Source organism: Triticum aestivum, chromosome 3D (genome assembly GCF_018294505.1).
Source record: "Triticum aestivum cultivar Chinese Spring chromosome 3D, IWGSC CS RefSeq v2.1, whole genome shotgun sequence".
NCBI classification, from domain to species: domain Eukaryota; kingdom Viridiplantae; phylum Streptophyta; class Magnoliopsida; order Poales; family Poaceae; genus Triticum; species Triticum aestivum.
In genome coordinates, this window is record NC_057802.1 from 573,155,153 (window position 1) to 573,180,529 (window position 25,377).

At 43.7% G+C, this 25,377-nt stretch overlaps 1 protein-coding gene across 1 annotated transcript; it reads left to right on the forward strand.

Annotated features, from left to right (window-relative positions):
• Positions 1 to 24,030: 24,030 nt before the first annotated feature.
• LOC123075551 (classical arabinogalactan protein 25) lies at positions 24,031 to 24,903 on the forward strand. The gene has a single exon (XM_044498129.1). It carries the CDS (start codon positions 24,133 to 24,135, stop codon positions 24,601 to 24,603), a length of 471 nt encoding a protein of 156 aa, XP_044354064.1. The 5' UTR covers positions 24,031 to 24,132; the 3' UTR covers positions 24,604 to 24,903.
• Positions 24,904 to 25,377: the final 474 nt, after the last annotated feature.

Consider the following 25,377-nt stretch of genomic DNA (forward strand, 5'->3'; position numbering starts at 1 on the left):
TCACACTTATTTGAGATGGCCAAAATTATTTCATGACTAGCTCGAATTACTCTCTGTGCTTCACTTAAATCTTTTATGAGTTAGGACTTGCTCTAGTGCTTCACTTATATCTTTTTGAGCACGGTTTGCTTAGTATTTTGTAGAAATGCTCTCTTGCTTCACTTAGATTTATTTGAGAGTTAGTATGTTTTTAAGAAATTCTCTCTTCCTTCACTTAAATTATTTTGAGAGAAATAAAAATTTTATGCTCATGATCTCCACTTATATTTGTTTGAGCTTATGAAAAGCAACACATGAAAATTAGTTCCAAAGTGATAGATATCCAAGAGGGATAAGTAAAAAAATTCATGAAGATCATTGGACAAAATAAACTTGATTCTTAGTAATAGTTTTGAGATATGATGATGTGATATATGAGTTGTGTTAATGAGTAATTATGCTTTAGTAAGAATATTGGTGTTAAGGTTTGTGATTCCCTATGCATGTAGGAAAGTCAATAGTCATGCAATGAAATTATATCCTACTTGTGGTGCATTATTCGGTGTTAATTATGCTTAATGCTTGCTTATGGGATTTTTCGTTTCTTGGTTGGTCGCTTCTCAATCTTTTGCTAGCCTTCATTTTGCACCAAGTATGATCTCTACTTGTGCATCCAAAATCCTTTAAACCAGTTTTGCCACATGAGTCCACTATATCTACCTATATGCGGTATTATTTTGCCGTTCTAAGCAAATTTGCATGTGCCATCTCTAATTTTTAGAATAAACTTCTTTTTTGTGTGTTCGTTTTGCTCGCGGAACGGTGATGGGTGGCCAATATTTTCCATGCTGGATGTGTTATTCTCACGATGGGTGTTTATTCACTTGTCATTGCACGAGAGTAAGGCAAGGGTTTTAGGGATGCCCAGTCCCGAAATGCAAAAATGAATTTACTTTATGTTGTCAAATAATAAATTCCTTGGAAAGTGTTGGTATGGAGGGCAACCGTGGATACGGCTAGCCATGGAAAGTGAAAGAGTGGTGGAAAAAGGAATAAACTTTATTTTCTGTTTGGGAACCGCCTATGGCATATCTAGCATGGAAAGTGTTCGGAACTCTAAGTCGTTTTCATTGGTGGGATGGATACACCTCCAAAAATGTTTTTATCTCTAATTTTTCGCTTTGAGCTCTGGCACCTCTACAAATCCCTACTTCCCTCTGCGAAGGGCCTTTCTTTTACTTTATGCAATTTTTATTTTTGAATTTCAGTCTCCATATTCTCTTATAAAAGCACATACTAAGAGGCAATATGATCGTACTTAAGTATTGGGTGTAGCTAATATGTGAGTGTGTTTCATGAATGGAACAATGTTTGAGCATGCTGGGCTAGGGATAACTTATTTTAGCGTTGATATTTTGAAAGACATGGTTGCTTGTTGATATGCTTGAGTATCTAAATTATTATGTCAAAACTAGACTATTGCTTTGAATCATATAAAAGTCCAATTGTTCATGCAATAAAGAAAAGAATATGATATGACATGATAAACAACACTCCACATCAAAAATTCTGTTTTTATCACTTACCTACTCGAGGACGAGCAGGAGTTAAGCTTGGGGATGCTGATACTCCACTAACCTGCCGGACCCGCCTGCTGCTCCTCTGGCCTAGGCAGTGATACGTCTCCAACGTATCTACAATTGTTGATTGTTCCATGCTGTTTTATTATCAATCTTGGATGTTTTATAATCATTTTATATTATTTTTTGGTACTAACCTATTGACATAGTGTCAAGTGCCAGTTGCTGTTTTTTGCATGTATTTTACATCACAGGAAATCAATATCAGACGGAGTCCAAATGCCCCGAAACTTCATGAAGAATTTTTATGGGCCAGAAGGAAGAAAATGGGCCCTGGTTGCACCTGGGGGGAGTCCCGAGGAGGGGACAACCCACCAGGGCACGCCAGGAGGCCCAGGCGTGCCCTGGTGGGTTGTGCCCACCTCGGGTGCCCCCAGACCGCCTCTTTGCTCAATAAATTCCCCAAAAATCCCAAAACCCTACGGGAGTCGTCGAAATATTCATCCAGCCGCCGCAGAGTCCAGAACCACCAGATCCAATCTAGACATCATCTCGGATGGGGTTCACCACCTCCATTGGTGCCTATCCGATGATGCGTGAGTAGTTCTTTGTAGACCTGCGGGTCCATAGTTTTTAGCTAGATGGCTTCATCTCTCTCTTTTGATTCTCAATACAATGGTCTCTTGGAGATCCATATGATGTAACTCTTTGTGTGTTTGTTGGGATCTAATGAACTTTGAGTTTATGATCAGTTATATCTTTTTGTATCCATGAAAGTTATTTGAGTTTCTTTGATCTCTTATATGCATGATCTCTTATAGCCTCATATTTCTTCTCCGATATTTGGGTTTTGTTTGGCCAACTTGATCTATTTGTCTTGCAATGGGAAGAGGTGCCCGGTAGTGGGTTCGATCTTACGGTGCTTGATCCCAGTGACAGAAAGGGAAACAACATGTATGTATCGTTGCTACTAAGGATAAAACTATGGGGTCTATCTCTACATAGATAGATCTTGTCTACATCATGTCATCGTTCTTATTGCATTACTCCGTTTCTCCATGAACTTAATACACTAGATGCATGCTAGATAGCGGTCGACGTGTGGAGTAATAGTAGTAGATGCAAGCAGGAGTCGGTCTACTAATCTTGGACGTGATGCCTATGTAATGATCATTGCCTGGATATCGTCATAATTATTTGAAGTTCTATCAATTGCCCAACAGTAATTTGTTTACCCACCGTTTGCTATTTTTCTCGAGAGAAGCCACTAGTGAAACCTACGACCCCTGGTTCTTCTTTCTTATATATTTGCCTTTGCGATCTACTTTTCTCTTGCATTTATTTTCAGATCTATTAAACCAAAAATATACCTTGCTGCAATTTATTCTTATTTATTTTATTTGGCGTTCGATCTATCAACCTACTACAATTTACCTCACGTCCGCTTGCCTATCTTGAGGCGTCGTACCCCGGAAGGGATTGACAACCCCTTTAACACGTCGGGTTGCAAGGTGTTGTTATTTGTGTGCAGGTGCTGTTTACATTGTGTTGCTTGGTTCTCCTACTGGTTCGATAACCTTGGTTTCTTCACTGAGGGAAATACCTACCATCGCTGTGCTGCATCATCCCTTCCTCTTTGGGGAAATACTAACGTTGTCCCAGCAGACAAGAACTTTATGGCGCCATCGTCAGAGGGACATCATCATGGTGCCACCAAATCGAGCTGACCAGTGCAGCCACACTTGCCTTATGGGGGACTTAACTGGGTCTATTGTCATGCCTGTCGCCGATGCCTCCAAAGAGGGAAGGTTATGCGCGGGCGCTACCTTGGCCGGGTAGGACAACATAAGCCTTGTGAGCCCGAGTTTGGTTATGTGCACATGTCCCCGTTTGGGACCGTTTATGTTTTACCACGACGGTGGCCGGCCACGTAGGTGGCAGATGTCACGAGTTGACATCCGGGCCATCCAGGACTTAGCCCAAAGGGGAGTTTGTCGTAGTGGCTGGGAGAGTGTGATGGCAATAGATTGGTTTTGTCGGAATGCCATTGGTCCACCCGAATGGGAGCACGAGGCCATGTTTTCCGTGGTGTGGGTACAGTGTACTAACCTCTGCAGAGTGTGTGTTAAATCTATCGATAGCCGCGCTCGCGGATATGGGCCCAGTTTGTAGTTTGTGACACTATGGTCAACAGTAATAATAATAACGTGCTTAATAATAACCCCGGTTTGGTGATAAGAAAGAGATTGGTTGTGATCAAGAAAGGATCACATAGGTATCGTGGATACCGAAGTTGGTTGATCTTTATGTGGTCGTGAAAGGATCACCGTGGTATCGAGGATACAGATTTGTTGGATACTTGTGCTGTTATGCGAGGGTCGTGGGTAAAGATCAACCTCCTTGTGGTCATGTAATTATTACTATCGTATTGTTAATACCAAGCTTGATTGGATCCTGAGATGACCGTGTGATGTCCGTGATGGTAAGCTTGTGCATGTGATGTTTACGAGGTAACCCGAGCAGAGTAAGTTGGTGCATGATAGCGTCATCATGTTGCATGCTAGTATCATCATGTTCACATGTTCATGCCATGCTCATATTGTTCTAGTTGTATCATGTTCATCTTGTTCATGCTATGATTGATCTGATAGTATCATGTTAATCATTGAAAACCTATAATTGCCATGTTGTTGTCTGTCTTGATTGCTCTTGGTTGCTGTGAGATTGCAAGTACATTCAATGTACTGACCTGGCGTATCATGCCAGTTTGCAGGTCATGCCGGATTTGATTGCTTGTTTGTCGTGGATAGTTTTGTCAGAAGCAAGACTCAGTCAGAACACATGTCTACCTCGAGAATCAAACTCTTATATATATATTGTGAGCATGCTGCCAAATTCTTACAAGTCACCAGTACGATGATAAAGTCAAGGTAAAAATCCGACAAGCTCACGAGTCATGCAAAAGAAAGAAATCCAGTTATACATCTCACTTGGTGATGCAAGAACCGACAAGTTTGGGAGAAATACAACATGGGACAACAAATTTTGACAGCACTCAGCAAGGCTAGTTTCCTCATACCCGACAAGGTGATATCATTAAACCTTGTCACCACCTTGTATGCTTGACGACAAAAATGAGTTATATGCAAGTACGTGTGAACCTGGTACAGTTCCTATCACACGATACATGCCCGAGGATATGTTACGATTACCGACATATTGCACCCGACAGTATCTATGGTCACACGAAGAAGCAATATGACCAACCCCTTTCGGCAAAGGATCCAGACAAAGAGAACAATAATGAAGAAGCAAGACCGACAATGCAGGTATAAAAATTGTTGCATGCACCACATGGTGTAGATACCCCGGACAGTCTAAGTCAGCATCGATCACCATGAATATTCACCTAAGGGGTCTACTCAATTTTGGTAAGGTCCCCATATATAGGCAACTAGCTTAGTCAACCACATATGCTCAGATTTGTTAGTATCGAATACCTGTGTGTGGAAATTCAACAGTTTGACTCTAGCAACTATGGTAAAGCATTACGCAGTCTACTATCCCCATGGATATGCCGACAGAATGAATAATCCGGATGATGAATAACAGTCTTGAGGCATGTGTCCTCGCTTATGAGGATCATCAAAGGATACCCTATCATGAATAAAATTTCTTCTGTCAGCACCACCGTCAGTCAAGTCTACGGATTCTATCATATAAGGTCGTGCCCCTTTATGCTGGCCAAGACAAATAATTGGAAGGGATATGATAATCAAGACAGTGGGGCCATGCAAGATGATTCGGAAACTCCTGCGAGAAGTCAGAATCCGTCAGGAGAACGGTTATGAACCACCTCACAGCTTTGAACCTGAGGAGCTACAATTAGTTGAAAAACCCAATGCAAGGAGTAAAAAAATTGGGTGTCCACCAGGAAAATCTATTCACAACTTCATGGAAGGTTGTCAGTGCTGGATGACACATCCCTTGGAAATCACTCTGGACTTGTGAGCCGGACATATATTTCAGTCATGGTAATCTCAGCTAAGTCAGCAAATACGAAAAGAAATGGGAGCCGGTATATGCATGAACATGTAAGGAAAGTTCTGTCCGGATGTGGATACAGTGAAGCAAACCACCCCAGAGCCGGGCAGTCTAGTCATATGAAATTCAGCGGGGAACAATCAATAAAGGAAAAAGGATACCCGAGTTGGAAACAGTTTCCTTAAGTCAGTATATTCATACTTGTTCCCTGAGCAACCAAATCTCGAGGGCGAGATTTCTTTAAGGGGGGAAGGTTTGTCACACCCTGATTTTGGCCCTTTCTTTTCCTTTTGATTTTCTGAGGATTTTGCTTTGAATTTCTTTTTCCATGGCTATGTGGTCTGGAAACTAGAGAATATGACCTCTTCTTCCTTTCCAGAGTGGCTTGTCATCCTCATACCCTTCCTAAGACCTTGCCATTTCCATCTTGGACCAACCTCAATATCCTCTTTGTTGGGAATATTCCTTTGTCTATTAAAGGAATAATCCTATTTACCCTAGGTTGTGAAGCAACCTATATTTCCATCACTCCTAAAATTGCCAAATAATTATCATAAATTGTTTGGGTTATATCTTCCTCAAATATGGCAAAATATTTCATTTGCCATGTTCCTCATCATGCTCAATTAATTCCTTTCCTATTCTGTCCTAAATGTCACCTTGTGAAGCAAGTGCTATTTACGTGTGCTCATTTGACCTCAAACTTTCTGTGCACCTTTTCCTGTCCATATCTTTGCCCCATGCCAAAATTCAACTTAATTTTCCTAGTGAACCTTCCTCAGCAAATTTCCAAAATTGTTGTCTGAGGGAAGCCTTTGTGAAGGAAGTACTAGCTAGGTTAATCCAAGTGAATTGAAATTTGGCAAGGTCCTTCATATGATCAAATCATAACTCTCCTCAAGATTTGAGATCATGTAATCACTCTATGTGAGCACACCATCAATTCTAGGTTTCTGGTCAGATTTTCAGCTTGTGAAGCAACTATATTTTATAATGCTTCATTTTTGCTGAAAATTTACTAGGAGCTTCTCCTATACATATAACCTATCTCCACAAGATTTTGGTTCATTTCATCTAGTCATTTTCCCTCAGGATTTTTCCCAAGATTCTATCCAGAGAGGTGTTGTATGAAGGAAGTACCATTTTGGCAAGTCCATTTGGTATGAAATCTTTGCAACATCATTATATGTCCAAATCATCTAGCCGTGCCAAATTTCAGCACAAGTTGACACACTATATGAGTGCCCCTTCATGATCAAGTTTCTAGACTAGATTAAGCAGTTGTCAAGCAACTCTATTAAATACTGCTACCTCTTGAGCACTGCGTTGGTTTTCCCTTGAAGAGGAAAGGGTGATGCAGTAAAGTAGCGTAAGTATTTCCCTCGGTTTTTGAGAACCAAGGTATCAATCAAGTAGGAGATCACGCACGAGTCCTTCGCACCTACACAAACAAATAAGAACCTCGCAACCAACGCGATAAAGGGGTTGTCAATCCCTCAACGGTCACTTATGAGAGTGAGATCTGATAGATATGATAAGATAATATTTTTGGTTTTTTATGATAAAGAGAAATAAAGATGCAACGTAAAATAAAAGGCAAAAGAAATAGCTAAGTGTTGGAAGAATAATATGATGGAATTAGACCCGGGGGCCATAGGTTTCACTAGTGGCTTCTCTCAAGAGCATAAGTATTACGGTGGGTGAACAAATTACTGTTGAGCAATTGATAGAATTGAGCATAGTTATGAGAATATCTAGGTATGATCATGTATATAGGCATCACGTCCGTGACAAGTAGACCAACTCCTGCCTGCATCTACTACTATTACTCCACACATCAACCGCTATCCAGCATGCATCTAGAGTATTAAGTTCATAAGAACAGAGTAACGCTTTAAGCAAGATGACATGATGTAGAGGGATAAACTCATGCAATATTATATAAACCCCGTCTTGTTATCCTCGATAGCAACAATACAATACATGCCTTGCTACCCCTGCTGTCAATGGGAAAGGACACCGCAAGATTTAACCCAAAGCTAAGCACTTCTCCCATTGCAAGAAAGATCAATCTAGTAGGCCAAACCAAACTGATAATTCGAAGAGACTTGCAAAGATAACCAATCATACATAAAAGAATTCAGAGGAGATTCAAATATTGTTCATAGATAAACTTGATCATAAACCCACAATTCATCGGTCTCAACAAACACACCGCAAAAGAAGATTACATCGAATAGATCTCCACGAGAATCGTGGAGAACTTTGTATTGAGATCCAAAGAGAGAGAAGAAGCCATCTAGCTAATAACTATGGACCCGAAGGTCTGAGGTAAACTACTCACACATCATCGGAGAGGCTATGGTGTTGATGTAGAAGCCCTCCGTGATCAATGCCCCCTCCGGAGGAGTGCCGGAAAAGGCCCCAAGATGGGATCTCACGGGTACAGAAGGTTGCGGCGGTGGAATTAGGTTTTTGGCTCCGTATCTGATAGTTTGGGGGTACGTAGGTATATATAGAAGGAAGAAGTACGTCGCTGGAGCAATGTGGGCCCCACGAGGGTGGAGGGCGCGCCCATGGGGGGTAGGCGCGCCCCCTACCTCCTTCTCTCCTGGTTGATTTCTTGACATGGACTCCAAGTCCTCTGGATCACGTTTGTTCCGAAAATCACGTTCCCGAAGGTTTCATTCCGTTTGGACTCCGTTTGATATTCTTTTTCTGTGAAACACTGAAATAGGCAAAATACAACAATTTGGGCTGGGCCTCCGGTTAATAGGTTAGTCCCAAAAATAATATAAAAGTGTATAATAAAGCCCATTAACATCCAAAACAGAATATAATATAGCATGGAACAATCAAAAATTGTAGATACGTTGGAGACGTATCAAATACTTGTCCAAATCCGTCCAAAATCTTAGGACTCTTGTCCCTCCTACCCTAAGCCTCTGAGACATGCTATTTCATCACTTATCTATCCCTGTTGATCACAGTTTCATGCAATATTTTGCAACAGCAAGCTTCAGAGGTCACTTCCCATCTAACCACGGCGTTTCTAATCGAGCTTTAAACTCAGTTGTAACCTACCCCCTAGACAACATTTTCCAGCCCATTGCCTCCTCTCCTCGCCAGTTCATGTGGTGACCACCTCTCTGGCATACCATGGACGCAAGCTGGCTGGTTTCTTGCTTGGGCCCCTCCTCAGCTCGCCGCGTTCGCGCACCCAGCCATGTCCAATAGCTTCCCCGTGCCTCCTCCGTCCCCCTGGACCCCTCTCCCCCTCTTGTAGTCCGCTCGCTGGCGTTCGTCTTCCTCCTATGTCCGGTTCCTCCCCGTGCCCCTTGACCTCCTCTGCTCCGTGACCTTTGCATCAATGCTTCGTTGCATTCCCGCGCCCTCCCGTGATCGTTGAGCCTCGCCAGGACGTTGGCCAGACCCGAGCGGCGGCAACTAGCTCGGCCATCCTCGCCCCGCCTATAAATGGCCCTCCCCGAGCCATTCCGAGCACCCCACCAGCCTCCCCATCTCCTTCTAGCCCCGCCTAGCCTCTCGCTCGAGCTGGAGAGCCTCTCCTCGTCGCTCATTGTCGCCATGGCCGCCGCCTCTGTTCGTCCCGATTCCAGCGAGCCGCGCGTCCATTCTTTCTTCCACCACCACCAAAGTCACCCCCTCGACCCACTAATCCTCCAAACCCTCTCGTTTCCTCGCCGGAGTTGCCAGGGCGCCACTCCCCACTTCAATCGAAGCTCTCGTCCACCCCTCCCAAGACAGTTGCCGCTCCAGTCGCAACCGACGTCCATGCACTGCACCGACGGGTGCGCCTCGGTCTCCCGAACATTTTGGTAGCCGGACCTCCGCCGGAGGTGGTCCCTGTTGCCAGGGGTCGTCGCCGGCACGCGCGCCCCTGCTCTGCATCGCGAACAAGCGGGAGCTTAAAGACAAAGGCCGGGCCAGGCGGACCCCACCCCACGCGACCACACCAGTAAGTAACACGGGGAGTTGACCGGTACTAATGCCTCAAAGCCCACCCCGGGCTTTAGACCTTTATTTTTATTAAGAACTACTTTATTTTATATATTTATAGTAAGTGCTTAGTAGTTGAACTAGTTGATTAATTAATAAAACTACTTTATTAAATTTTACTATATATAGAAGTAGTTTATTTTTAGTAAGAACTACTTTATTTTATTTATTTATAGTAAGTGCTTAGTAGTTGAACTAGTTGATTAATTAATAAAACTACTTTATTTTATTTATAATAAGTGCTTAATTAGTAGTTGAACTAGTTGATTTAACAAAACTAGTTTATTTTACTATAGAAGTAGTTTATTTTTAGCAAGGAAATTAATAGAACTAGTTTTTTTTTAGTTAAAGTAACTATTCCCGCATCGACGTCGACGATGCCTATCCCGTATCCTCGTCGTCGACTCAGAGGAGGAGGCCGGCTTGATCAGAGGGGCCATGTCCGGGACTGGGCTCTGCCGAGCTGGTTTTGGGAGGTGCTACCTTCCGGTGGGCGTAGGTTGGTGAGGAGCCATCCCGTCGTTGACCCGATCCTTGTTTGGTGGCGGTCGCGTGGGCCAGTGACGGTGCTGAGGCTTCCGGACACTGCGGAGGTGGTACGTCAGCATGTCAGCGAGGAGGACCAGCACGTTCGTCGCTACATGGTTGCATTGGAGGGCAGGTTCGACAATACTTGGCAGGTTCTTCAGGGATCTCACTGGAGCTATGATCCTGTGATGGTTCCGTCCCTTTGGGTGTCCACCTCCCGCGCCGATACCCGTCGGGCACTACTGTTCTAGCTGTACTAGCGATGCTATATGTATGATAGTATTCGAGGTGTATTAGTGATAATATTCGACGATGTACGGACGCATGGAGATGATGTAGTTTTGCTTATAATTGAATGCATTCTAATTTGAATATTACTTTATTTTGTGATTTGATTTTGCTTATTGAATGCTCAAAGTGGAAAACTACTCCTACTTTGAATGCTAAAATTGGAGAGCACTATGATTAGTTGATAGCTTATAGGGTTTTTGTTTTCGCAAAAATCTAGGAGCCCCCAGCCCCTCCATCATCCCCGCCGTCGTCCCCGTCACCGCCCCCTCCGACATCGAGGTGAGACCAGCCAAATCCTCTTTTAGAAAGATAATTAAACGATATTTCGGGTTGACTGTAAGTCTGTCGAGTCTTCACCATATATGGGAGGACGAAGAATCCCGACTGTTGTCGTGGGGGTAGCTTCTCCTTCGTTCCCGTGTGCTAGACAATTTGGTGTAATGCACTCGAGAACGAAAGGAGGAGCTACCATCACCGACGGTCGCAAATGTTAGAGAGGAATCAGTGAGGGAGAGTTCCACCATATATATATGAGAGGATGAAGAATCCCGACTGTTGTCGTGGGGATCGCTTGTCCTTTGTTCCCGTGTGCTAGACATTTTGGTGTAATGCACTCGGGGACAAATGGAGGAGCGACCATCACCAACGGTCGAATGTATACACCACGTGAGCTGAGAGTTTTCAAGAAAAGACTCGACAAACCGATAGTCAACCCGTGCTGAATAATAATGATCTAACTTAGATTTTTTAGTACATATATTTAATTGTAGACTTTTAATATTTGAATTATGAACATAGGACATGTCATACTCGGACGACGAAAGTCTCCTGGGGGAGTGCGACTGGTGCCACGACGACCGAGGTCAGTGCGACAGGCCTCACCTGGACGAAGATCGACGCTTCAGTATTAAGCTGGAGGAGACCTTCGATGTTGAAACGGTACGCAACGACGACAAGTGTTATTTTTTCGTAATTAAGCACGACTTCAACTATTTCAACCTGTACTTTTCATCTTTTACAATTCGGCTAGCTTATCTCATGCCATGCAAGACGCTACGTCTTGGAGAGGATGGGTTTTGAAGACCATAAAAGTATGGAGACAAAGAAAATTCACCTAAGGACCCATCAAGATATAGATTTTGAAGTAAATCTGTATAATTCTGAGAGCGTAACCCATTTTGGTTGCAAAAATTGGGAAGCATTTTGCAAGATGTATGGTTTTGATGAGGGTATGCTTGTCACCATGGATCTTGGTGATCCTGACATCGAGCAAGACAATATGGACATTTGGGTCCTTGTTGATACGCCTTCAATTCTTCCGCTATGTGAGTTTCTCAAACATAGTTATTAGCTAATTTATATTGTTCATTTCAAAATAGTTGACAGCTTATTTTCATTGACAGCTTATTTTGATTGTTCAAACAATGTGCGGAACATGGTAGACAGAACCTACTACACCGATGGCTCTGACTTAACTTATAAGGAGAAAACTCATGTGGTCGGATTTTGTACTGATCTTGAGAATTACAATATCTATTGTAAAACTCCTCCACATTATGGTCAATACGTGCCACTAGTGCACGTGTTGAACTACGGTAACTACTATGGAGATACCCTGGTAAGATTTCTTACTATTACGACATCCGTGGATATTTTGCATACTTCTAAAACTAGTACATCATTGCTAACTATGAAGTTATTACTATGTTTTTCAATAGATAATCCCAGAGGATTGTGTGCCTCATTTGATGTATCAGAATGGTAGGCTTGATGTTTTGAACATACAACCAGGTCATCCTACGAATCTCAACTGTCCATACCGGATTTCTAAAAGAAGTGGAGACATGCAAATCAAAGAATGGAAAAAATGTATGGACAGTCGCAAGGAGGTTTTTGGAAGCAAAAGAAGCGAAGCGCAAGAATTGGAGACAGGATGATCTCCATTCTCCATAATGGAGAGTCAGGGTCTATATTGTTTTATGCTATTTTACCTTAAAGAGGGTATTTCGGTCCTACCTAATAATGATGATCATGTGCTAAGAACAATTAAGTAGGGTTGGTTCGATGACTGTGAGGATGATGATCGTATGACTTGTTATTAATAACGAGTAGAAGTTGTATGATGATGATTAGTAGGACTTGTTATTATATATGATGATGCATGATGCGCGCATGAAGAGTTATTATATATCAGCGGGTGAAATGAACATGGATTGGATTGAAGTGAAGGCAACATGCATGTGGTGCATGTCGAAAGTAGTACAATCCAAACTTGATCAAGTTAGGATTAGTATTACTTTCGACATGCACCACATGTTGCCTTCACTTCAATCTAAGCCATGTTTAGGCATAGCAGTGCGTAGCGTTGGTAAACCAAGCACGGAGATATAAGAGAGGACACTTCTCTCTAATAGCTACCTAATAACAACCTAAATTAACCCCCAAAACCCCTAAATCAGCCCCTTTCAAAAAAAACAAAAACCTCAGCTCTAGCGAGATGCTGACGCGTGGATGCCTATTGGTCCCGGTTGGTGACACCAACCGGGACCAAAGGCCCCCCGTCCTGGGCTGGCCGCAGCGGCCACGTGGAGGACCTTCTGTCCCGGTTCGTGTAAGAACCGAAACTAAAGGCCAAGGGCATTAGTAACGACCTTTTAGTCCCGGTTCACAAACCGGGACAGAAGGCCCTCACGAACCGGGACAATAGGCCCTTTTTCTACTAGTGTGTTCGAGGCGATGAGGACTTGGCTTGGTGATTCGTGACTCGTAACAGTGGCATTGGCAAGTGGTGGCGGCAGCACAGGCGGAGTACAGAGTCTTAGCTTTCACGGCGTAAACCCAAGGTCTGGCCTTAATTGGTTGTGCCTGACAGTGCCTTGTTGAAGGCACTGTTTTGAGAGCGCTGATTTTCTTTTGGGTGAAAACCGAAGATCTATGATTGGGTGACGATGACACTTGTGCACTGTTTCCTTTTTGGAGGTGGCTTTTTGGCGAATTTGGACTTCGGGTGTTGTCTTGGTGGTGGTGCATGCTGCAGTTACAAGGAAATGATCACTATAACTGGATCTTTCATTTTTTTTCATCTTCTTTTGGTTTTTGAGTTGTGTGCATCCGTAACGTCTTTAGGACATTTTGTTGTTGCAGAAGCTGTGTGTAATTGGTATGTCTGTGATATTGATATATTCCCTTTGTTGAAAATTATGTAACACGTTCGTACCTGTTCATAGGTGTAGGATTTTGAGATAATATTGTCCATAAGCACTTTTAGGCCACCATGAAGATTGAAGGGGGTGGGGGTGGGGGGACCTAGGACTCAAGACATCGAACATGAAATTCAACAAGTGTGAACTTAGTCTCTCGGGGAGTCGTTTGGCAAAAAGGAGATCAATGCCGCCATCTAATCCATGCATTGTGACAAGCCTCTCGGGCCAAATGGCTTTACATGAATTTTCATTAAGCTTGTTGGTGTATCATCAAGCGGAGCTCATGGCCGTGATTCTCCCTTCTTCTCTGGCCTCCATGCAAAAAACTTCCATTAGCTAAACTCGGCGAACATGGTGCTTTTGCTGAAGAAAGACAGAGACCATTTTTTATTTTTGCCCTTTTTGCCTCATCCATGCCACATCAACTAGATCATGGCAAAGATGGTGGCTTCAAGGCTCCTGACTTTCATGCACCCTCTTGTTTATCAAGGTCGGAGTGCTTTCATGTAAACTAGAAATATCCACAACAACTTCATGTTTGTGCGGTATTTTGTGAGACGTCTCCACAAATCCAAAACTCCCACTTTGCTCCTCAATTTTGACATCCATAAGGCATTTGGCCCTGTTCGATGTGAGTATTGTTGGATCTATTGCATGGAAGAGGGTTCCAGCCAAGGTTTGGGAATTGGTTGGCGGTCATGTTACGCTCCTCGTCTTGTATTATTCTCAATGGGATATTGAGCCAACCCATCTAGGGCGGGAGAAGTCTCCACCATTGTGAATCTCATTCACCACTACTTTTCATCCTTGCCATAGATCTGATCCAATGTATACTCGACCTGGCCACGGAGGCCAGAGCCATTCACACTCTTCGGGGATGGGGCCGGGTGCCTACATGCTCACCTCCTTGTATGAGGATTATGCAGTGATATTTGTGGCAAATTTTAAGGAGGATATTGACAACATTATGAGTTGTCATTCAAAATTAAGCTCCTCTGCTTCGACCGGGTGCATTCATAGATTGTTGAATGAAAGCACATGAATGGTGGGATTCAGGTTCATTCTTTCAAACAAAAGATGTATTTTTTTGGGTGCAAAATCACGTGGTCTTAATGTTTGTTCACTTTAGCTAAACGTAAATCGCTTGAAATTTAACTGGGCATTTATTGGCCAGTAGATTTTTTTTGCCGTTGACTCGTGCTCCTTTGACTTGTTGTACGAGTTGTTTTGGTCTATTTTTTTACTGACCACATATTAGGCTCCGTCAATTCCTTAACGGGTTAAAGCCCATTACATGTGCGCCCCAGCCCTCTTTCTTTTTATTTTTCTTATTTCTTTCTGCTTTTCTTTTTCTTTATTAGTTGAGTTCTTTGTGTGGGTAATTTTTGGATGTTGGGTGACTGTAAAATATATACAAAAAAATATAAAATATATATTAAAATTGTACTAGTATATGATTATTTTTGCATACTACTAAAAATGCAATTTGAGTGCAATGGTTTGTGCAAGTTTTCTTTTCTTTCTTATCAAAGTGTAAACAATGCCACTAATTTATTTTTTCATACAAAACTTCATTATTTTAATTTGTTTAGTTATTACTTTCTTCTTCTTTAAGGGTAATACCAAAGCTACTAACTCATTTCTTATTAGGAATGTGTTTTGTGAAAATTTCACTATTATATGCTTAAGTTTGCATATTTAAAAAAAGCGTAACTTTTTGTATATTGTGTGCAAATATTTTGTCATTGTTTGTTTTTATGTTTTATTTTTCATTACTTTCTTATTTGTTTTGATTTTGTTTCAGTTTTTATTTCATTTCCTTTTTTCTTAAAGGGTAACACCGAAACCACTAATTTATTCTTTTCGTAGAAATCTTCATTATTTTGTTTTCCTTTTTTGTTTCATTAATTCGTTCTTTCTTAGGAACTTTTTCTTTCTGCTAAATTTCCCTATTATATGCTTATTCGTGTATATTTTAAGAAAGCATAATTCTTTTGTATAATGCGTGCAAATTTTGTCATTGTTTGTTTTTGTTTCTATTTTTCACTTTCTTTCTTATTTTATTAGATTTTGTTTCAGCTTCTATTTCCGTTTCTTTCTTCTTAAAGGGTAATACCGTAACCACTAACTCATTCTTTTCGTAGGAATCCTCATTATTTTGTTTTTCTTTTACATTTTATTAATTCATTCCTTCTTAGGAAATTTCTCTATTATATGCCTATTCTTGCAAAAAAAAAGTGTATATTGTGTGCAAATTTTGTCATTCTTTTCGTAGGAATCCTCATTATTTTGTTTTTCTTTTACATTTTAATAATTCATTCCTTCTTAGGAAATTTCTCTATTATATGCCTATTCTTGCAAAAAAAAAAGTGTATATTGTGTGCAAATTTTGTCATTCTTTGTTTTAGTTTTTATTTTAAATTTTCTTTCTTATTAGTTTCTATTTTGTTTCAGTTTTTATTTCATTTTCTTTCTTCTTAAAGGGTAACACCAAAACCAGTAATTAATTCTGTTTGTCTAAATCTTCATTATTTGGTTTTGTTTTGGTTTCATTAATTCATCCTTTCTTTGGAAATTCCTTTTCTTGTGAAAATATCACTATTATATATTTATTCTTGCATATTATAAGAAAGCACAATTTCTATGTATATTGTGTGCAAATTTTGTCATTGTATGTTTAAGTTTTTATTTTATTTTCATTTTCTTTCTTATTGTTTTTTATTTTGTTTCAGTTTTTATTTCATTTTTCTTCTTCTTAAAGGCTAATACCGGAACTACAATTTCATTCTTTTCGTATAACTCTTCATTATTTTTGTTTTGTTTTTGTTTCATTAATTCATCCCTTCTTAGGAATTTACTTTTTTTGTGAAAATATCAATATTTTATATTTATCCATGCATATTATAAAAAATAATAATTTCTATGTATATTTTGTGCAAATTTTGTCACTGTATGTTTAAGTTTTTGTTTATCATTTTCTTTCTTATTAAAGGGTAATATCTATACCACTAATTCATTAGAAAACATCATTGTATTAATTTAGTTTTAGTTTTTATTTCATTATCTTTCTTCTCAAAGGGTAATAACAAGACCACTAATTCATTCTCTCGTGAAAACTTCATTATTTTAAATTTATTTTTGTTTTATTTCATTAATTCATTCCTTCTTAGGAAATTTCCCTTTTTTGAAATTTCTACTATTATAATTATTATTGCATATTATAAAAAAGTGCAATTTCTATCAAATTGTGTGCAAATTTTGCCATTATATGTTTTTTGTTACATTTCATTTTATTTTTCTTTATATATTTTCATTTCTCTTTAACGGTACTAGCAATGTCAAAAACATATTCTTAAAAGAATTTGTACAATTTTATTAATGATAATACATTTTTTGACGCCTTCTGCCAAGAGAAGAGATCCAGATGAGTCACAAATATGTATTGTATATGTGTAGTACTTAAATAGCCCCAACCTACTTTTTTTTTAGTTGGAAACCCGGGAGTCGTTCGGTAATCAATCCTCCTGCTCCATGAAATCTGAGGAGCTGCGGAGCAGCACTTTCCCAACTCCGCGTTTTTTTACTGCTGCTCCACCAGCTCCGGGAGTGGAGTTGTGGGGTGGAGTCCGTCCGAACAGGCCTCTAGTTTAGATGTGTATATACGTGCATGCTGCCTCGCTTCCGCTCACAGTGAGGCAGGGCATGGCCGTTCCGTGCAGCCATATCCATGCATGCATGTATGCTCGCCCATCCGGTCCGCGAAATGTACTGACGCGCACATGCACGAAATACATGTGGTCATTGTTGCATGTATTCAGGGGTGGAGCGCACGCACACATGCATGATATCGACTGACCGAAATTTTAATTTCGGTCACCTGATCGCTAGCCGGTACCATGTTTGTTGGATGGATAACTTATGCAACCGCCATCCTTCCTTTGTTTTAAGAGCAGTGGATCTTGCCTTAGCTCTATATATTCGCTTGACATGCTTGTAGCCGGCTTGTTGGCACTCGGCGGAATAGTTTCATTCATAGATGGAATACTAGATCGAGAGAGAAATCCCAATCACGAGGAGTTGGACATGTACCTTGCGCTTGGATTATGAGGCATTGCGGAACAATCAGCTGCCGGTTGTTGACATCGCGCGGCCCAGTGATCGACATATTGCGCCGTTCTTCTTCTGTAGGGCCGGTGCAGCGTCCTTGCAAGCACAAATGTGTTTGCTCAGGGTCGGTACTCATGGGAGAGCCGGGGTCGTTGCATTTTGAGAGTAATGTTTGAACCCGATAAAATTTGCAGCGATTCATGGTGCTGTACCTCCTTTCTCATCCTGGCAAGATTAAGAAAATTTTGAGTTTCATCGGAGTTTTTAGCCGTCCGCTCGTGGCGCGGCGACGAATAACATGTTGGCTCTGCGGCTCTGCCCACCTGCTTCTCCGCTGCGACCAACCTCCGAAACCGACCAAGCCAAGTCCCGTTTCACTCATCCCACACATATCAATCGCACACAGTCACACACACACACACACCCCTCGTCGACAGTAATCCTCTCGCTCTCCGAGCCACCACGGGCACGCACACGCTGCTCACAACGCTAATGGCAAAAACCGGTGCCATCCGCACAGCGTGCGTTTGCGCACCCGCAGGCGCGCTCAGGGCGTCAGCCATCTCCGCTGCGCCGGAGCCGTCTCCGTACCCGCGCTGCTGCAGCCGCGCCACGGCGGCAGCCACGCGGGCGCCCCATCCGCACTCCTGCCGTCGCTGTCGCTCTCCCCGGACATAATGCCGCTGCTCCCCTACCCGGGCACCAGCGAGGACGCGCTGGCGCCGTGGGACGCGGCGGCCACCATTCCGTCCAGCCCGAGCTCGCCCAACCCGGGCGCGCTTGAGCCCGACTCCGCGTTCGCGCCCTCAGCTCCACCGCGCCCGCCGCCGTCGGCGGGATGCAGTCCTCCGCGCCGCCGCCGCCCCGCGTGGCGTGGGCGGTGCTCCTGGCCGTGTGGCTCGTGGTCGCCATGTGATTGGTGTAGCTGATAGGACCGGGTGAGGGACAGCAGCACAGCAGCAATCCGTCTGGCATCACGCGTGCAGGCCTGCACGAGAAAGGATAGGTTGGTCGGTCGATTGGGCTGGCTTTGCCTGGGCCAGCCAGCTCGCGAGCACGCCGGTACGGCCCGCCATGGCACCGGCGAAATGGCATTGCGCACGGCACGCCTGGAGCCATGCCTGAGCTTGAAGGCTGGGCACGCGGGCCGGTACAACACAGCTAGTTTATTTCTTTTAGAATTAAAAACGAGACCAAAAGGTTGAAAAATATGTTAACGGGCGTTGGTGTCAAGCTCAGAGACATTCTCATGTCTATTCAGTTTTGTCGTATTGGTCTTTACATGACTTGTACATTTATTTTTATGTTATGAATGACACACGTATTATCATGAAAAAAAGTTTGAAATATGCAGCCCAGCGTGCTAGAAGGTCCAACATGCCAGCCCGTTTACTAACTGGGCTATGCCTGGGCCTGGAGGCGTTAGCACACGGGCCAGCACAACACGGCCCGCTTACGAACCGTGCCCCCATGGTCCGTGCCCTGCATGGCATCATTAGTCGTGTTGGGCCGACCCGTTTGGCTTGCTCTGCTGTGGACTATGCACTATGTACTTTTTTCAAAAAGTTTTCGGTAATCTCTTGTAAATTTCAGCCTTGAGTTGGTAAATTGTCTCTCTGGAGCTCCATTATATGCGGTGAGTATTTGGGTCATTCTTGTAATAAAGATTCGGGTTTGTATTGAAATTCCAAACAAACGAAAGAAAGCAGGTGTATGATTGTTTCCTAGTGTAATCTAGCTTGACTGTTGATTCTTCAGCTAGACGACCATGAGGATTCTAAAACAATGAGTGCAGTGCTTGCGGTTGCAGGGCAATCACGCTATTCGTGATAACTTTGGGTGCACCTATTTATTTGCCTCTGATTAGATCTCACAAAACACTGCTCCTCAAAAAATTATTGGTAATAGAAGTACATGTTTCCTTCTCTTTTCAGTTCTCATAGATGCATGACCTGAGAAGGTACAACAGTTTCCTTGCCACTAGGGGCCATGTGAATATAAAAAGGATATGAACTTTTCTTTCAAAAAAGTTCTTTTTAGAAAAGGAGGATCACCTCTGACTTTTCTCCTAAATGATCTCCCCCACCCCCCGACATTGGAGTGCTTCCTCTAATCTTTCTCTTCCCCTTAGTTCTCCCTATAATCTCTCTACCCCCCCCCCCCCCCCCCCCCCTTTTTTAAGGGGGTGCGTGGCTGCATGCAATATCAAAAAAGGAAACAACACATTGAACCAGATCGATTTGAAAACGTACTCTGTCTGAAGTCGAGCACGTCAACACGCAAGCCCGAGATAGCCACGCCCGAATGATCCATGGAGCCCCTTTGTTAAGCAAGGTGTCAGAAAGTGAAAACCATAAAGTGCACTACATGCAACTGAAACTCCATAGGCCCTATTTGGATACATGGGTTAGAGTTAGTTTGGACTCAACTAACCCAAAAGTATCCAAACAGGAGGGTTAGTGTGGGTTAGATGCATCTAAACCATCCAAAAAATCTAACCCACCCAAGAGGTGCTTATTTGGGTTAGTTCTTCTCGGGACCACTAAAAATACATTTTTCTCTCGCTCTCCCCGCAGCAGATCCCTCCCCACTTCCACGAAGCTTCTCGTCCTCTCCCTCCCTCCCTCTCGCACCGCCTGTGAAGGCGCCTCGCCGTATGCACGCTATCTAACCCTGTCATCCAAACACCTCTTTGGCTAGAGTTAGTTCAGGGTTAGTTCAGGGTTAAAATCTAACTTCAACCTCTAACTGAGTTAGAGTATCCAAACAGGGCCATAATAGAATTTTGTACGCTCAATTTTCTTGGTCCTTCAGAATTTGGGGCCACTACGGTTTTGCTTCATTTTCTCCAAATGATTATTATCGTAAAGGCTCTTTTCTTGCCATTTCGCAAAGGAAGTAACTTCCCAGGTATGGCCGCAGTTCAGGGTAGGTGATCTAGTTTAGAGCATCTACATCCGGACTTAGCAAATCTGAGCCCCTAAACATCTGCGGACGCGGCTGGGCGCATTCATGGATAATGACCGGTCGCACCTCAAATATCCTCTTCTACAACCGGATATCTCATTACCAAATCCTCAAATCCAAACAATTACATGCAACATAAAACCTATCTATATCGTCGCCGGTGCTAGTTTGTCTCCGCGTCCGTGTCCATGTCCGATTGCCTGCGAGACCCGCGAAGGGGTAGTCCGGTTGCCGGCAAGGTAGAGTATGACATTGGACCCGGACAGGGTCATGGGACTCTATCCGCCCCCGTCTCCCACCATACACTTCATCGTCGGAGCCCGTGGCCTGGACGTCGCTTGTCGATGTGAAGTCCATGATAGAGTTCTTGTGGTCGGAGTCCGACACCTCCACCACGACGTGGTTGCGGTGTCAAGGGGTGCCGGTCACTATCGTCAAAGTGAAGCTAGAGGATATGCAGCACTCGGTCTTGTAGTTGAGGCATCTTTTGAGGTCTACGACACAATAATCTTGAAGATTGTCTTGTTTTACTTTATAGTTACATATTATTAACACTTGACTCTTCTTTAATGTACAACATACCGCATAAAAAGCAATGCATTGAGCGTCCACTTAGTCATTTCCTCATTTGAATAACTTTGGTTGACACATTAAGACATATCGCGTGTCACTGAAAGTATAGCTCTTCTCCTTCCACCAGACTGAGAGAGCGAGAGACTATTGTAATCAAATCACTTGGATGGTGATATTCAAGTTTTTTCGTTCAAATAAAAATATATGGTTTTGATGTGTGGTCGATGGATAACCAACAAAACCATGAGATTCCTCTTTTTTAAGACAACATCTTGCCTTAGCCCAGTATATCCATCCATGTGCTTGTAGTAGGTTTATCATACCACCTACTTGTTGCAGCTCTTGTGAGGATAGTTGCACCTATATATGCGACTCTAGGTTAAGAAAGAAATCCCAATTACGAGAAGTTGAATATGTGCAAATGTTGCTTGGACTATGAGGCATCCAAGGAACAATCGGCTACTGCATGGTCTAAATGGTAAACGCTACAAATTTTCATGTTCTAAAGCTCAGCTATCAGTTATGGATGCTCAAGTGATCCAAGTTCGAAGTGAAATAGGTAAACTGAATGACTGTATCTAGTGGAGGGGTCGTTCATGACTCGAATATGTGATTTTGGATCCTCTCACCATCTCGATGACGATGCAGCTGATGACAACGACCAAGCCTTACTGGTCTCATCGGGTAGCTCTCTGACGAGCTCACCATGAGTCTGTGACGTGGGTTACTCAACGACTGAAATCATCGGGTTGGTAGATGTGGCAACGCATCCTACTAGGGAAGCTCAAGTAATAGAAGGGTTTGTAGTTTCAAATGAAGTCGTCGATGAGGACCTCCTGCAATGTGTCTTCGATTGGCATTTACCATTTATCAGTGGAGCGCCGCCCTTGAAACGGCCTTATACCAACTGTGTCGCATTCTCTAGTGAAGTCTGGTGATGTTTTTGCTTCGTGCCAGTGGACATGAAGGTTCAACAACGGTGAACACTCGGATTTTTCCATGCCTCAATTGGCAACATCAATGTTGCCATCTCCAGTGGTCGCATATACTCATCTTTGGTAGTGGCTATGGTGGCATTACCTCCAGGGATCCCGTGAAATAATTATCTACAACGCCACTTCTTAGACCCATATGTGCGGCTCACAACACAGGCATCCGTATTTTAAGTCCTGATACTTTGTATGTATAAGTTTGCAACTTGCGTAGAGGCATGGTACGTGAAGTGATGACTAGAAGATCAAACTAACTGAATGACACAAACAATAGGAAATTTCTGCGTGGGGTCCTACTTTGAAGTGGATCTTGCAGCCATGTGGTTAAGTGTGCTGATACATCTTAACATACATCTTGCTCTGACATAACCTGAATAACTGCAAGACGAGTGATGTGCTCAAGGAGGAGAAGTGATTGTTGATTCCTTTCCCTCTAGTGCTAACTGGCTTTGCATCATCCGTGATATGGATCTGGAGTTGAATGACTCGGATCCGCTGCCTGTCATGCCTGAGAAGGTCGAAGGTCGTCGGACGGGAGCTTGGGAGGCGAAGAGGCTAGGGTTGGTCCGAGGAGGGGATTGGGACGAATTTATGTGGGGCGGGTGGTCCAGCATGGACCGGGTCCGACGTGGCGGACGCGTCCGGGCCTCCCCATATTTGCCTCATATTTGGACTGGATATGAGAGGTGTCGGTCAGCCGGGACGTTTGAGGCCAGTTTGATGCGTCTGTCTGTGTCGCGTTTTCTTAACCGGTCACTCACCGGGCCGTCCGCCCGGGCGTCTGAGGCGGGTTAGGGGTGCCCAACTATAAATATCCTCCAAAACCAATTAAGGGACCTGATGTAGAATTTTAGTGAACTTAGGGGACCAAAAAACATATTTTTCTCTTCAAGCAAAAGATAAACGACAATGCTACTCCCTCCGGTCCTTTTTAGTCTGCATATAAGATTTGTCCAAAGTTAAAGTATCCCAACTTTGACCAAACTTATAGAAAAAGTATTAACGTTTACAATGCCAAATCAACATTGTTAGATTCATTATGAAATGTAGTGTCATAGTATATATATTTGGTATTGTTTGTTCTTTTTGATATAAACTTGGTCAAACTTTACAAAGTTTGACCTGACAAAAATCTAATATGCGAAGTAAAAAGGATTGGAGGGAGTATTTTCGTTAGCACAGTCCAAAGATAAATGGTCTTAACGTTTGTTGGAGGGATACGTAATGCAACCACCATCCTTCCTTTGTTTAAGAGCACTGGATCTTACCTTAGCACTATATATTCGCTTGGCATGCTTGCGGCCTTGCCTACTTACTTATTTCCTACTTGCCGTAGCTCGTGTTCGTCAGAGTAGTTTCACCCACAGATGGAATACCAGATAAAGAGGGAAATAATAACAATCACGAGAAGTTGGATACGTGCTATACTGCTTGGATTAGGAGGCATCCAGGAACAGTCAGCTGCCTCGAGTTGAAATGCAACCGCACATGTTCGATGATGGGAGGTGTTCTGTCTTGAGAATACTCGGTGACGACGGTGACATTTGCGTTGCAGCGGGCGTGGCGGTACTGTAAAACTCCAGCGGTGTGTGTGCCGTATGAGTAGAGAAACTGCTGAAATAGTTCCTGCTGCTGTAACTTCGCTTTTTCGTTGGCAAGGTTGAGGAGAAGGGAACAGCCCGCCCGTGGCGTGGCGACGAATAACATGTTCGCTCTGTCCACCCGCCCCGACCAGCCTCCAAAACCGACCAAACCAATCCCTCCTCACACCCGTCAGTCACTCACTCACACGACTCGTCCAGCAGCCCTCTCGCTCTCCGCGCCACCCCGCGCACGCACGCGCAGCCCATGATGCCAAGAACCGGAGCGCGCGCCGGGCGCCACGCCCTCCTGCTCGCCGCTCTCGCGCTCTGCGCCGCGTGCGCGTGCGTGCCGGCAGCCCACGCGGGCGCGCTCCGGGCGTCGGCCATCTCCGCGGCGCCGGAGCCGTCGCCGTACCCGCGCCACGGCGGCCGCCACGCGGACGCCCCCTCCGCGCTCCCGCCGTCGCTCTCGCTCTCCCCGGACATAATGCCGCTGCTCCCGTCCCCGGGCCCCGGCGACGACGCGCTGGCGCCGTCGGACGCGGCGGCCACCATCCCGTCCAGCCCGAGCCCGCCCAACCCCGACGCGCTCGAGCCGGACTCCGCGTTCGCGCCCTTCGGCTCCGCCGCGCCCACCGCCGTCTCCGGGATGCAGTCGTCCGCTCCGCCGCCACCCCGGGTGGCGTGGGCGGTGCTACCGGCCGTGGGGCTCGTGGCCGCCATGTGGTTGGCGTAGTGGATGAGGGACAGCAGATGGAATCCGTGAGGCCTCAGGCGTGCAGGGGAAAGTTGGCCAGCGGGTTGGTCGGTTGGCTAGGCTGGATTTGCATGCGCTCTTTATTTTTGAAAAGTTTCCAGTAGTCTCTTGTAAATTTCATCCTTGAGTTGATAAATTGTTTCCCAGGTGCTTCACTCCATAGCCTTTTTTTTTGGTTTGTGATTTTTGTTATGTGGAGATTAATTGTTTGGGTCATTCTTTTAATAAGACTGGATGGATTGTTAGTTGATGATAATTAGTGGATTAGTATATATTGCACTATCATTTTGTGGGATGTTTGAAAAATCCCAAGAAAAAGGATGTGTATGATTGTTTGCTACTCTGGTCTAGCTTCACTGTTGATTCTCAGCAGTGCTTGAGGTTGCAGGGCAATCATGCTGTTTCTGATAGCTTTGGGTGCACCTATTATTTGCCTCTGATTAGATCTCAAGAAATTATTGGTACTAGGAGTGGTACTTGTTAATTATTCCATCTCTTCTCAGTTCTCATAGATGCATGACCTGAAAAGGTACATCAATTTCCTTGCCACTAGGGCCTTTGTGAATTTAAAAATATCTAGATATTTTACCTCTGAACAGCATAAAGTGAACTACATGCAACGGTAACTCCACAACAGAATTTTCTATTCTCACCCTTTTGTGCCTATAGTATGTGCATCCAGCACAGTTTAGCTTCATCATCTCCCGATGATTGTTAGCGTAAAGCCTCAGTTCTTGCCACTTCGCAAAGGAA